At 44.9% G+C, this 14,290-nt stretch overlaps 1 protein-coding gene across 1 annotated transcript; it reads right to left on the bottom strand.

Moving 5' to 3' along the window:
• Positions 1–7,831: 7,831 nt before the first annotated feature.
• On the bottom strand, positions 7,832–14,290 carry SHISA2 (shisa family member 2). The gene is made up of 2 exons (XM_033236985.1): positions 13,813–14,290; positions 7,832–10,281 (listed from the first exon to the last, which is right to left on the bottom strand). Exons 1-2 carry the CDS (start codon positions 14,141–14,143, stop codon positions 9,728–9,730), a joined length of 885 nt encoding a protein of 294 aa, XP_033092876.1. The 5' UTR covers positions 14,144–14,290; the 3' UTR covers positions 7,832–9,727.

Consider the following 14,290-nt stretch of genomic DNA (forward strand, 5'->3'; position numbering starts at 1 on the left):
ACCTAAATCTAACTGTCATGTCCTCCAACACCTGTGCTTCAGCTCAACAGAATGACCTTCTAGGCTGGGCACAGTGGCTTACACCCTGTAATCCCAGCATTTTGGGAGGCTGAGATCAAAGGATTACTTGAGCCCAGGAATTTGAGACCAGCCTGAGCAGCTGGGGAAGCTCCGTCTCAACAAAAGAAAAGAAAAGAAAAGAAAAATTTAATTAGCTAGGTGTGGTGGCAGTCCACTGCAGTAGCCTGCAGTCCCAGCTACTCAGGAGGTTTAGGTGTGAGGACTGCTTGAGCGCAGAAGTTCAAAGCTGCAGTGAGCCATGCTCGTTCCAATGCATTCAAGCCTAGGCAACAAACTTGAAATCCTGTCTCAAAAAAACAAAAAAGAATGTCCATCTACAAACAGGCCCTGAAAAAGATGCCTGCAAAATCCTCAGCAATGCAAATGCCCAGGGAATGCTATTAAACTCAGTTTTAATGGAGTATCCAATTTTTATTTTTGCATTAAAATGAGATGTATGAATATTTTAAGTATCACTGACTTTATAAATGTTTATAGTAAGTAGATTAATACAATTGCAACACACACATCAGAAAGATGAGGCATGTCATAAGAACTGTTCATGTCTCAAGGCATAGTTTCTCCTTGAGGTGTGCCGGTACTGACTTCCAACCTGGTCCTTCCCCAGATACAAGGCTCTGCCGTACAGGACCCTGGACTCTGCAAAGCTGGTGTGCTCAACTCTGCCAATAGGGGGCAGTAGAGGTAGACTGTAAGCCTGAAGGAGAGGAGCTGGCTTTCCCTCTATCCTGCCAGTATCTTCTGTAGTCTCACCCTTCACCCTGGCAGCAGCTGGTACCAGTCTCCAGGGTTTTCTCTGTACTCTCAGAACCAGCCTCACTGTATCCCCATGGGGCACCAGGACCAGCTGCCAGAGGCCCCTCCCTGAGCATGGCAAGGCCTCTCCTTCAAGCTTTTAGATTCCAATACCCTCAGCCTCTTCCTTTGTGCCCTCAGCCCTACGGTGGTAGCAGCTTCTGCCACTCACTATTTCTGTATTATCTCAGCATTGCCTCTTTCTATTTCAGTTCTCCAACATCTGTGTAACCAATTCCTCATACAGATTTTCTCTGTTACAATAACTGGTATGACTGTGGCCACGTATACCCTGTGACACAGCCAACTCCACCCCTGGGAGTCCACAGAGAGAACTGAGTGCTGATGTTACGATTTTATTATTAATATTATTATTATTTGAGATGGAATTTCACTCTTTTTGCCCAGGCTGGAGTGCAGTGGCGTGATCTTGGCTCACTGCAACGTCTGCCTCCCAGGTTCAAGCAATTCTCCCATCTCCGCCTCCCAGGTAGCTGGGATTACAGCTGCATGCCACCACATCCAGCTAATTTTTGTATTTTCAGTAGAGACGGGTTTCACCATGTTGGCCAGGCTGGTCTTGAACTCCTGACCTCAGGTGATCCATCCACTTTGGTCCTCCCAAAGTGCTGGGATTACAGGTGTGAGCCACTGCACCCAGCCTGATGTTTAAATGTTTTTAAATTTTCCTGCCAGCATTCTTCCTAATAGCACAAAACTGAAAAGAACCTAAATGTTAATCAATAGTAGAGTGGATGCAAAAATTATGGTACAGTCACAGAATGGAATACTAGACAGCAATGGAAAGGAACAACACCACCAGTAAGCCAGACACCAGAGAGTACTTATGGTATGATTCCGTTTATATGATGCCCAAAGCCAAGCAGAGCTCATCCATGGAGATGGGGATCAGAGGAGCATTTGTCTTTGAAGGGGGCTATTAACTTGATATTTTTCCGTCTCCTGATCTGGGTGATGGCTTACTGAGCTATACATTTAAGATTTGTGTGCTTTACTGTGTGTAGGTTATAATGAATTCAGTAGAAAATTAAAATAGATCAACGTGGGCAGATCACCTGAGGTCAGGAGTTCAAGACCAGCCTGGCCAACAAGGCAAAACCCCATCTCTACTAAAAATACACAAATTAGCTGGGTATGGTGGCAGGTGCCTGTAATCCCAGCTACTCCAGAGGCCAAGGTTGCGGTGAACTGAGATGGTGCCACTGCACTCTAGCCTGGGTGCCAGAGCGAGCCTCAGTCTCAAAAAAAAATAAAATAAAATAAAAATAAAATAAAATAAAATAGGCCTGGCTCAGTGGTTTATGCCTATAATCCCAGCACTCTGAGAGGCCAAGGCCAGCTGACCGCTTGAGCTCAGGAGTTCAAGAGCAGCCTGGGCAACACAGAAAAGACTCTGTCTCTACAAAAAATTAAAAAATTAGCCAGGTGTGGTGGTGACCCTGTAGCTACTTGGGAGACTGAGGCAGGAGGACTGCTTGAGCCTGGGAGGTCGAGGCTGCAGTGAGCCATGATCACGCCACTGCACTTCAACCTGGGGGACAGTGAGACCCTATTTCAAAATAAATAGATAAATAATAAATGTAAAATAAAATGATTTGGTCTATATTCCTGATTGAACCTTGATCGGTTCAGAGAGATGGCAAGAGACAGGCTAGAAAGGCTCACGGAGAGGAGCCAAGCCCAGCAGAGATGTAAGAATGAGATGTTCTGTGACTGCAAAGCAACCGTGCAGAGAAATAAGACAAGACCACTCAGGGCATTCCAAAGTGTGGGCTTGACTCCAGGGACAGAGAAAGTCGGTTCTGTACAAGTTGCTTAGTCAATCTAAAAATACAATACATTTAGGCCTTCCTTGGTAAAATACTATTGATTTGTTACTGGAACAAAAATAAGAAAAATATCTTAAACTGGTTCTAAGGATCTACATCTATTTGACATATTTTGTCAATATAAATGTATATATTTTTCTGTATTGGAAAGGTTTAAAATGTCTGGAAAGAAGTTAAATTATATGCTTATTACAAAAATCTATTGGATACTACTAGCATGGCCCAATATTATATCCTTCTGTCCCCACACCAATCCCCTTTTACAGAGAACACTCCAAGGTTCAGCGACACAAAGTGCACACCAAAGGCCACAGCACAAGTGGTAGAACTGGGTTCATCCCATTCCACAGGAGGTTTGATAGAATCAACTACAACGGAGACAAGCAATGCTGAGCACTTTAAACTCTTCTTCTAAAAATCAGCCAAGAATTGAGAACAGAGTCTTGGGTAAGATAGCCTCATATAATAAGTTCTTTCTGTTTCAAATTTTCCTATGATCCTTCTATACACGTATGTATACACACGTGGCAATGTTATATACATGTTACAGATGGCAATCAGTCTTCTCCAGCTGTGAAGTCTTCTGAGTAAATAATGTATTGTGTAACGTATGATTTTTCTAAATGGAAAGACCTACATTTCAAGATGGTTAAAATTAAGATGCAAGTTGTCATGCTTAAAATTCGTCTTAAGGCTGCCGTTAACTCTTTTTTTTTTACTGTTTTATTATTTCTCATTTAGACGTTTTAAAAAGCATTAATTTTAAACTTCTCGTTCCCAACTTGCATCTAGGTCCTTCAATTCTGAGTATAAATGGTAAAGATATTACGAAGATTTAACTGGAATGGCAAAATGACCCTCACAGCCAAATCTCCACTCAAAGCTGTAATTTTAGCCAAATCTCCACTCAAAGCTGTAATTTTATCTCCAAGTTATTTTGTCATGGTGATGCAGGGTTATTGTTGATATCCAAAAATACCTAACATGTTTGACAGGAATAACTGAGTGTTTTCCTAGGGTTTTATTTTTCCATTTTTCACTGGTCAATGATTCTATACAGAAAAAAAAAGAGAGAGCAAAGGAGAGAAAATGCAAATTAGTGCCCTAAAAAACATTCTACCTAGTACACTGCAGGGACTTTCAAGGAGAAGAGTTAGTAATTTCTTTTTTTTTTTTTTCTGAGACAGAATCTCACGCTGTTGCCCAGGCTGGAGTGCACTGACACAATCTCGGCTCACTGCAACCTCCACCACCCGGGTTCAAGCGATTCTCTTGCCTCAGCTTCCCGAATAGCTGGGATTACAGGTGCCTATCACCATGCTCAGCTAATTTTTGTATTTTTAGTAGACATGGGGTTTCACCATTTGGCCAGGCTGGTCTTGAACTCCTGACCTCAGGTGATCCACCCACCCTGGCCTCCCAAAGTGCTGGCTGGGATTACAGCAGTGAGCCACCACACCCGGCCAGAGTTAGTGATTGCTAATTCTTTGTCATCTCTCCCTTAATCTCTGATAGGCACTTGAATCACAATAGCATTAGTGCTTTCAATTAAGAAAACATTTCGGAAGGCAAAGAAATACTTGATATAGGTATTTTTGAAAGAATAGGCTGAATGAAAATAGCTAATCTCCAGATCTGAGACGAGAGAGAGAGAGAGAGAGAGAGAGAGAGAAAGAGAGAGAGAGAATATGTCCTCAAAGCTCTACCATCTAAGCAAGTAGAATAAAAGGAGGATTAACGTTGAGTGATGAGGAAGGGTGTTCTCTTTTGTATGCATGCTTCATTCCTCATTGCAATATTTCAGCTGCCCCCTTTTAAACATAAAATGTGCACAAAACTTGAGCACAAGTGTGGCTTCCTTAATGGCCAGGCCCAGACCGAGACCCATGTCATCCCCGTCCCTTCTCTGGCAGGTCACAGGGAGCCGACATACTTCCTGGTAAGCCTCAGGACCCCCCATTCCGTGCCTTGAGATTGCTCTGCTTGAGAGCAGTGCCATTGTAAGATCATGCAGCTTCCTCAGAGGGTTTGGTTGTTCTCTTAACAAGCAAGAGAAATAAGCAAAATGGGAAGTGACCACATTTTTTAAAATCCTAGAAAGTTCATTGAACCATTACTGCTGATGCATTATTTACTTAGCAGTAACTCAGTCCAGTAGGGCTGGCAAGTGCCTGGGATGCTTATTTTCTATCCTGACAACTGACAGGGTCAGTCTGGTCTCTCTGTCTGCCCAGCATCACCTCTCTCTCCAGATTCCCATGAGCTTCCCCCAACTTCTATGAGAGGAAGTCAGCTCCAGACATGGGTGAAGTGCACACTGCATATTTTCATGCGACCATTCTGATTGACTGGAGGTAGGCCAGGCTAAGTGAATGAGAAGTCTCCATTCTGAAATCCACTAAAGAGAAACAAACCTACTCCCTTTAAGCATTTAGGAAGCTCAAGCAACTAAAAGCAAGCTTGCTGTTTATTAATTTCAACTGCTGACCCACTTGAAAAAATCATTGAGAATATGTATGGTAGGGAACTTACACTCTTAGGAAAAGACCACAGTGAGTTTGCAGGAAACAGAGACAAAGTCCCTGAGAGAAAAAAGGACTAGTCTTAAGTGCCACTACAAGGTAAGGGCCAAACAGAAGAGAATGTGTTATTCTAAGCTCTCTACGATCTCAACTTTTAGCACCAAACTTTCTCTCTGGGATTCAGTCCATTTCTGAACATTTGCCCTGACTTTCATCATCAACTTTGTTCTAACCTTCATGGTTTCTTCAGGCAAGCCTTCTGAAAGGAACTGAAATCCTCATTTCTCACTTTGGGAGACCAAGGCGGGAGGATCCCTAGAGCCCAGGAGTTCAAGACTGTGGTGAGCCATGATGGTACCACTGCACTCCAGCCCGGTGACACAGTGAGACCCTGTCTCAAAAAAAAAAAAAAAAAATCAGCATTTGTAACAAAACAAGGAGAAAATATGGGTTACAGAGTTTGTGAAATAAAACTGTGCAATCTTAAAAGAACGAGCTCAAGGTAAATTTAATAGATGAAATATTTCATTAGTCAAGCTTATGAGAACGTAATCAGAAATGGAAGGCTACGTGAAAGTGCGTGTTGCAGAGGAAATACGCGAAACCAAAACACACTTGTCTTAATGGTATTTTTGCCACTTTGGATGTTGATTTTATTGCTAAATCTTAACTTCTCCAGTGGCAGCAGAAATGACAGATGTGTAGTTTTCACGCTCTTCATAGACACAACATGCTAATTTCTTCTTCTTTGCAGTCAGAGTCTGATTCTCTGTCCTATAAGCAGGGATATAGAATCCCCCCAGAACTATCATAAACCGACACTAGAGGTTTAGATACAGCAGAAGATGTACAGCAGCAAACTATTTTTCTATCTGTAAATGACAGAACTTAGAATATTTCTGCAGGGTGCAAATTACCCTTTATAGGTTCTGATTTATCTTTCATGACAAGGAAGGTGTCCTTAAACCAGGTAGTGGAACATTTTTGCTTTGTCAGCTAAATTTTTCCAGTTCTTACCAAAACCGAAAAGATCTGAGGTTGCTTCTAATAATGTTATACTTTTGGAAAACGAAGTAGCATTCACTAAATGAAAAATTCATTCATTGAGGTGTATTTAATTACCACATAGAAAAAGAAGAACTATACAATCTCATGCTAAGAAAAGCAAGCATTTTCCATCCCTCTGTTTAAAAAAGAGTGCCAAAAATGTCACAGAGGTGACTCCTGCATAGGGGAAGGGAGGATTAGATGAGGGACTGACAAACTATAGCCTGCCAGGGAAATCCTGCTCACTGCCTGCTTTTGTACAGCACTGGAGCTTACAATTACATTTTGAAATGTTTTGGGGAAAAAATTGAAGACTATTTTGTGACATGTCAAAATCATGTTAAATTTGAATTTCAGTGCATATAAAGAAGGTTTTGGCCAGGCACAGTGGCTCGCGCCTGTAATCCCAACACTTTGGGAGGCTGAGGCGGGCGGATCACGAGGTCAGGAGATCGAGACCATCTTGGCTAACATGGTGAAACCCCGTCTCTACTAAAAATACAAAAAATTAGCCAGGTGTGGTGGCGGGTGCCTGTGGTCCCAGTTACTCGGGAGGCTGAGGCAGGAGAAGGGCATGAACCCAGCAGGCAGAGCTTGCAGAGAGCCGAGATTGCGCCACTGCACTCCAGCCAGGGCGACAGAGTGAGACGCCGTCTCAAAAAAGAAAAAAGAGGAGGTTTTATGAGCATATAGATGCACTCATTTGTTTATGTATATCTATGGCTGCTTTTGTGTGCTACTGCAGAGCTGAATAGCTGCTAGATACCATATGGCTGGCAAAACCTAAAGTATTTACTCTCAGGATCTTTTTTTCTTATTTTTTTGAGACAGGTTTTCACTGTCACCCAGGCTGGAATGTAGTAGTGAAATCACAGCTCACTGCAGCCTCAAACTCCTGAGCTTGCAAGTGATCCTCCTGCCTCAACCTCCCAAATCACTGATACTACCAAGTACGCCACCACTCCCAGCTAATTTTTATTTATTTTTTCTTTTTTTGTAGAGATGGGGTCTCGCTATGTTGCCCACGCTTGTCTGGAACTCCTGGTCTCCAGCGATCCTCCCGCCTTGGCCTCCCAAAGTGCTGGCATTACAGGAGTGAGCCACTGAGCCCACCCAGTCCCTGATTTTTACTGAAAAAAAAAAAAAAAAAAGCTTGCCAATCTTTAGGCTAGGTGATATCTGAAGTCCCTTTCAATTCCAAAGTTCTAAGAATTTCACTTCCAGAGATAAGCAGGAATCTGCCATCAAACACAATACAGGGAACACCCATTAGCCTCATAATATAATGATTCCAAAAGAACTGTTTCTTTTCTGTTATCAACATTTCGCATGAAACCTGTAAAATAATACTCACTGACTCACAGAACATTCATGTAAGCTTCCCAGATATTGATTACTTTGAAAAGCAGGCTGTTGGTTCTAGAAAGCAATATTCATAATTTTGAGAAATTTTACTCCATTAACAGGTTGACTAGACCATCTGAAGAATGACCAAGTACAATGAAAATGAAAAAAGAAACCCAACTCCCCTAGGAATTCACATCATAAAATATTTATTAATAAGTAAAATGATTTTCCCCTGCCTTTGGTTATTAAAAAAGGAGTATCTTTGATGATACCAGTTGCCAACAATGGTTTTACATTATTCAGTCATGAAACAGACAGAATAGAAAGATGATCGATAGATATCTATAGATATAAGTGTGTAGAAGACAATACCACACAACGATTTGTTTAATTACAAAATCCTGCACATCCTTAAAGTTACCTTTTTTTAATAAGTAAACAACACACAAATAAATTCACTTGAATTTGATAATTTGGAACCTTGGCAATGAATACAGTGCCTGTTGAGGCCTGAGAGAGAGACGAAATCAAGAACTGTGTGGGAGAAGAAAGGCAATACTTCTCTGAAAAGCTTTTCTCTTGACCTAATAGTCCCTATTGCCCGAAAAATAAGCCATTTTGATAACAAGAGTATAAAAAGCCTTATGATCTGCAAAGTAAATCATCTCTGTGGTTTAAATTTCATCCCAAGTCTCAGGTTATGACTAAGGAGCTATACTAAGTATCTTTGTAACACATTTCTTTGAATTTTTATAACTAAAACAAGAAAATGTTTTATCAGATCTAGGCAGAAATACTGATCTTCATTTATAAGTATAGTAATTACTTGCACTCAGGACTATATAGACACAGGGATCTGAAAACCAAACAGAAAGAAATGCCAAACCGTAACCACAAGGCAAAATTCAAAGTAACTCAGAGAAGCAGCAGGTGACAGCTTATGATTTCAATATAAAAAAGAACACATTACCTCTCTCAGGTGTCACCTTAAAGCCAGAAAATTAAGATACAATCAAGAAGGGGGTGAATGGTTTTAATACTACACCACCTACTACTTCAAGATTAAAATCATCCCAGAGTTCTGAAATGTCTTCATTAGTTAAGTAACTATACAATTTATTTCAGTCTCTTTTTAATGTAGAAAATCACTTTGTAATAAGATCTCTACACAAGGTAAAAAAGCACAAAATAGGCCCCAAAAGCACAAAAATAGACAAAATATATATCTTTTTACAATGAAAGTAAGGTGTGCCTGTGGAATACTGAGGCTGATGACTGATCTCACAGAGTTCAAACAGGTTTCCTTTTAGAATAGTCCTGTTATTTGTGTCTTCCCCTTAACCTTGCATGCATTAAAAAATAAAAATAAAAAAATAAAATAATGGCTTAGGCTGGGGGCAGTGGCTCACACCTGTAATCCCAGCACTTTGGGAGGCTGAGACAGGCAGATCGCTTGAGGTCAGGAGTGTGAGACCAGCCTAGCCAACATGGTGAAACCCCATCTCTACAAAAAATACAAAAAATTAGCCGTGGGGGCAGGCACCTGTAATCCCAGCCACTTGGGAGGCTGAGGCAGGAAACTTGCTTGAATCCAGGAGGCTGAAGTTGCAGTGAATCAAGATAGCACCACTGCACTCCAGTCTGGGCAACAGAGCAAGATCCTGTCTCATTAAAAAAAAAAGGCCCAGGTAAAAGGGAGATAACAGGCATTTTGATCTTGTGCAGTGAACAACAAAAAAGAAATAATAATAACAACATAATAAAAACCCTTAATTTATCAGTTTATAAAATTCTTTCGCCAACCATATCTCAAGGGCACTTGAACTCAAGCATTTGTTACATACCCATCAGCAACATCACAGGCATCTCCAGCTGAGGCCGGTTTCCCATCATAAATCAACGATACCCTGGATGAAACATATCCAGAAATGCTAATGTGGAGATGTTTTCATACAGTCTAGGGGCAAATGAAGCCATCCAAAGGAATCGTGCCATAAATACCACCGACATGTGCGGACTTCCACCTCGAGAACCCACCCCTGCCTTCCTCTCCCTTCAGTAAAGGAACCCGCCAGTGACTCTGGGTTACACAGTCACCGCTGGGTACATCTTCTGTTCACTGTTGGTGTGAGGGAAGGGGGACTGAATCTGCCTGTAGCCAGGCTGCAGGCCGTCCATGAAAGGTGGCACAGCCGTCATGGGCACAGAGTCATGCTGCACCGTGTACCCCACGTATGAGGGGTGCAGATACTGCCCTTGATGGGGCACAATCTGGGTGGCCTGCTGACAGTTCAGCACAGAGAAATTCGTGGGCATGTTGACATACACATTGTTCATGGTCCCTTCCGGCAAGCAACAGTTGGTCTGTGACCTTGTTGGGGGCGCCCGGGCCCCCGAGTTGGCGCTGGAGCTGGAACTGGCAGCTGTGCTGGACTGGCGTGAGGACGACCCCCGGGAGGTGCTGGCACTGGGGATCATGGGGATGGTCTCCATCAAGCGGTTACCCCCTGGGGCTCGGCTCTGTTGGGGATCCTGCTTAGGCCGGAGACATCTGCAGCAACAGGCTGCCACCAGGGACCCCAAGATGATAAAGGCGACAAACACGGAGCCAACGATGAGGAACGGCACGTAGATGGGCACTGAAGCAAAGGACAGAAGCACAACATTATGATTTACTCTAGGAATGCAGTACCAATCACCGACTGGCAATGGCAATGAATGAATGAGCAACACCGATAACCCACAGCTGAAGGACCAACGCTGGGCTAATTGGTTCGCATATTAGGAGTCCATAAGATGCACCATTCTTTATCAAGTGTTTAGAAAGATCCTGAGACCCTACAGGCATGGCAGTTCAGCCCCTAGAAGCAAACTGTTTATATTTAGTTCAACTCATCAACTGCAAGACTGATCGAGCCGGATATCCAATTTAGCAAAAATATGGGTTTAACAGGTTAAGACAGTTATGGTTCTAAACTTCCTACCATAATCGAACTGTGCAAACAAGTCTGCCCTACCATATTGTTGTAGGATCTTCATAGTAATAATGACTGTAACTTATTTAAACGTCTTTTTTCCCCCAGAAAGTTAAGTTCCTTGCAAATTTCTTTTTACCATTCTTTAACAAGTTCTTTTCTCATAAGCAGTTAAGTCAAAAATGTAGGCCAGACTCTAAGTCACTACCATTTCCAAAAGGCATCTGTACGGCACAAGAGGGTCAAGGAGGGGCTGAAAAAAGACCCTCCTCACTCCTTCCTAGCAAAAGCCAGGGTCCTTGGGTAGCATTGGGTCCAGGTGACGGGGTCTGTGTGGAGGTGGCGGGAAGTTATTCCAGGCATTGGGCCATCCTGAAACAGTGTCCCAAGAGCAAACATCAGGAGCAACAAGACATGTGTTGCAGGAAGAAGAGTCACCCATGGCAAGCCAAGAAGGCAAAAGTGCACAGGGAAAGCCCTCAGAGCATAAAGCAACGGCCATGATACTTCACCAGGGAAGCTGATTTTAAAATAGAAAACAATAAAAAGTAAAAATAAAAACCTTTTGATAAAACCACTAGCAAACTCCATTTTAAAATTAGTTTCTGGCAGGGCACGGTGGCTCACACCTGTAATCCCAGCACTTGGGGAGGCCAAGGTGGGTGGATCACCTGAGATCAGGAGTTCCAAGACCAGCCTGGCCAACGTGGTGAAACCCCGTCTCTACTAAAACCACAAAAATTAGCTGGGTGTGGTGACGCGCACCTGTAATCCCAGCTACTCTGGAGGCTGAGGCAGAAGAATCGCTTGGACCCAGGAGGCAGAGGTTGCAGTAAGCTGAGACCGTGCCCCTGTACTCCAGCCTGGGCGACAGAGTGAGAGTCCAACTCAAATAAATAAATAAATAAAATTAGTTTCTTAAATCTTTTAGGAGCCATAGGGATGGCACTACAAGGCTTTAGAAACTAGACGCAGGTTGATGGGGTAGAATCAGACGGGAGGTACCTGCAGAATGCCTCTGAGCCACCTTCGTGGAATTCTACCCTATGTTACCAACAGCCTGCATTTTCTGATGTGTGCTTGCCCCATCCCCCTGACTACATTTTTGGGAAATACATGAAGACAGGGACGGATTGGGTCTTACTGGTCTTGGCAAAACATAATGCCAGCCCACAGTCAGATGGGGCAGCATTTTTGGAAGGATCCCGCGCCTTTGAGGTCAGCTCTATGAATACCCTTTGATCATCCATTAGAGCAGCCAGGCTTTCTAATTACGCTCCTTTCGACTGTTCTGGTATTCCTGGAGTCAGTGTTTTTCAAGTATAACACCAGGTGGAATTATGGAGAAATAATGCTTTGTAAGTAAAACAATACTTTATAGGTATTTAACCAAAGACGGACTGTGGAAGATTTCCTGGAGTTTCAATGCTAAACAGAGCAGTTTCTATATATAGCGCCCGTTTAGCAGGTAGAAACACTTGCTACAGTGTCTGCAGCACAGCTGGTGCCTGGCAGTAGACCTGTTCTAATTACACTATCACTTCAGGCTAACTATGGATCACTGGAGAAGTGGATGCAGGGCTTTTTCCTTGGCGTGTTATAAATATTTCATTCTCTAAATTGAGACACAAGCCCTAAATATGTTATCAAAAAATAAGTTAATAAGAGAAAGACAGGAAAAAAATGTACCCCAGTCATAGCAGAAACTGGCTGAAACCAGCATCAGTCCACATAATGAGTTTTGGGGAGAAATAACTGTTCTCTTTCCAGGATTTTTAATTGGAAATGTAAATAACTGCACAGGGGTAAGGAATGCAGTGCTACCATAAGCCTCCCGGCAGGCTTAATTAGGCATGTTGTCCTTCACTGCAGAAGAGAAGTGGAAGAAATACAATTTTTAGGGAAAAAACGTTTAAAAGTAGCATGAAGAAGGCACCCACGCACAACACAGGGCGTCAAAAGTCTCGTCATGAGCAGTCCCGACTAGTCCAAAGCCATCCCAACTTTTTGGAAACCATTCATGAGCCCCATTCAGCAGACATCTCACTGTAGGTGTTTGGGGTCTGGTTCGCTTCTCCGGGCTTTCTTCCATGGCCACACAGTCTGCGAGGCTGAGCCTGTGTTTTAAGACTGCGCTGGTTCTGGAATTACCCTCTCTTCAGATTCAAGACAGAACAATAGGAGTAGCATGCTAATAAAATGCTTGACTGCAAAAGGGAACGGCACTGAGAAGAGCCGTCTCCCACCGGGTCCTGGGAGGCAGCTCTAGAAACACAAACCATGCTGTGCCAAAGCTCAAGGCAGCCCGAACCCAGGCTCCGCGTGCTAGCGGCGTCTCCCACGTACACCCAGCGGGCCCACAAAAAGGAGGAGCCGCCCCCTCGGGGATACGTTTGCCATTTTACCTCCCCTCCCCCGAACGAGAGAAAGAGAGAGAGAGAGGAGAGAGAGAGACGGTGTAGACACCCCTGGGAGGCATTCCGGAAGGTTTCTGAAGAGTGAAGTGCAACGCAACCTACCAAATTCTTCAACGGGTTTACTTTCCAAGTCTGGCTTTGGCAATTTGAAAAAAAAAAAAAAGAAATCAAAGCCACAAAGAGCAAGGCTGGGCACTGCTCCGATGTTACACCTACTAAGTCTGACGCGGTAAGGAAAACAGTCCAGAAACCCCAGAGGCGGGTGGCTGCAGGGAAGAGGGGCCGCCGCGTGGAGAAGATGGGAATCCGCCGCGTCTGGCACAGGGCAGCAGCCCCGGGGAAAGCTCTGAGGAGCTGCCTTCTTTTCGGGGAGCCTTCAGGGAAGGACGTCTGCCAGGCCCTCACGGGCGGGGGCGCACCCTCACCGTCTTCTCGGGTACCCCTAAGACATGGAGCCCTATGGAGACAGGAGACGCCCGAGGGACCCGGAGGACCCTGGTCGGAAGGAATATGGGGGCTCTCTGTGGCCCACACTGCCTTAGGAGTGTGATCTTCTTCGGAAAATTCACTCTAAGCCACCCTTTGGCTGACAGATGGAGAAACTGAGGCCCGTGGGGGTGAATTAGTAACCCACATCGACCAAGTAATAAGCCAGACTGCAGACTCCGCCTCCTGGTCCTAGGTCCTTTCCTGAATCTCCCCCTCCAAGCTCCCAGGTCCCTGACGTCCAGGCAACGCCAACCGTCCTCCCTTTCGCGCTGGGCGCAGGCCGCCCTACCTGCCGAGCCGTCGGGGCCGTCTTTGTCCGCCCTGCCAGGCTCGCCCGCGCCCTGCTGGCGGTCGTTGTCGCAGCCGCCCTGGTCCAGGCGCGCCTCGGCGCTGGAGCAGCAGTAGCGCAACGCGCAGCTGCCGCAGCAGATGGTGGCGTCGCCGCCGTCGAAGCGCTCGGGACACTGGAAGCCGATGCGCCAGACGCCCTGCGCATCCAGCCAGCCGTGGCAGTACTCGCCGCTGGCCCTCGCCCCCGCCGCCAACAGCGCGGCCAGCAGCAGCTGCAGGAGCGAAGCGGCGTTCCGGGAGGCGACGGATGAGCGGCGACCGCCCCACATGGCACCACCCTGGCGCGGGCGGCGCGTCTCCAGAGAGCGCAGGGCGGTCTCCGAGAAGTCGTGGCCCCGGCGACCCCCGGGCCTCGTCGCTGACTGTCCCGCGGCGCTTTCCGCGCGGGCCACTAACCTCTGCCGCGACGCCCAGGA

Source organism: Trachypithecus francoisi, unplaced genomic scaffold (assembly GCF_009764315.1).
Source record: "Trachypithecus francoisi isolate TF-2019V2 unplaced genomic scaffold, Tfra_2.0 Contig01461, whole genome shotgun sequence".
Classification (NCBI taxonomy): Eukaryota; Metazoa; Chordata; class Mammalia; order Primates; family Cercopithecidae; genus Trachypithecus; species Trachypithecus francoisi.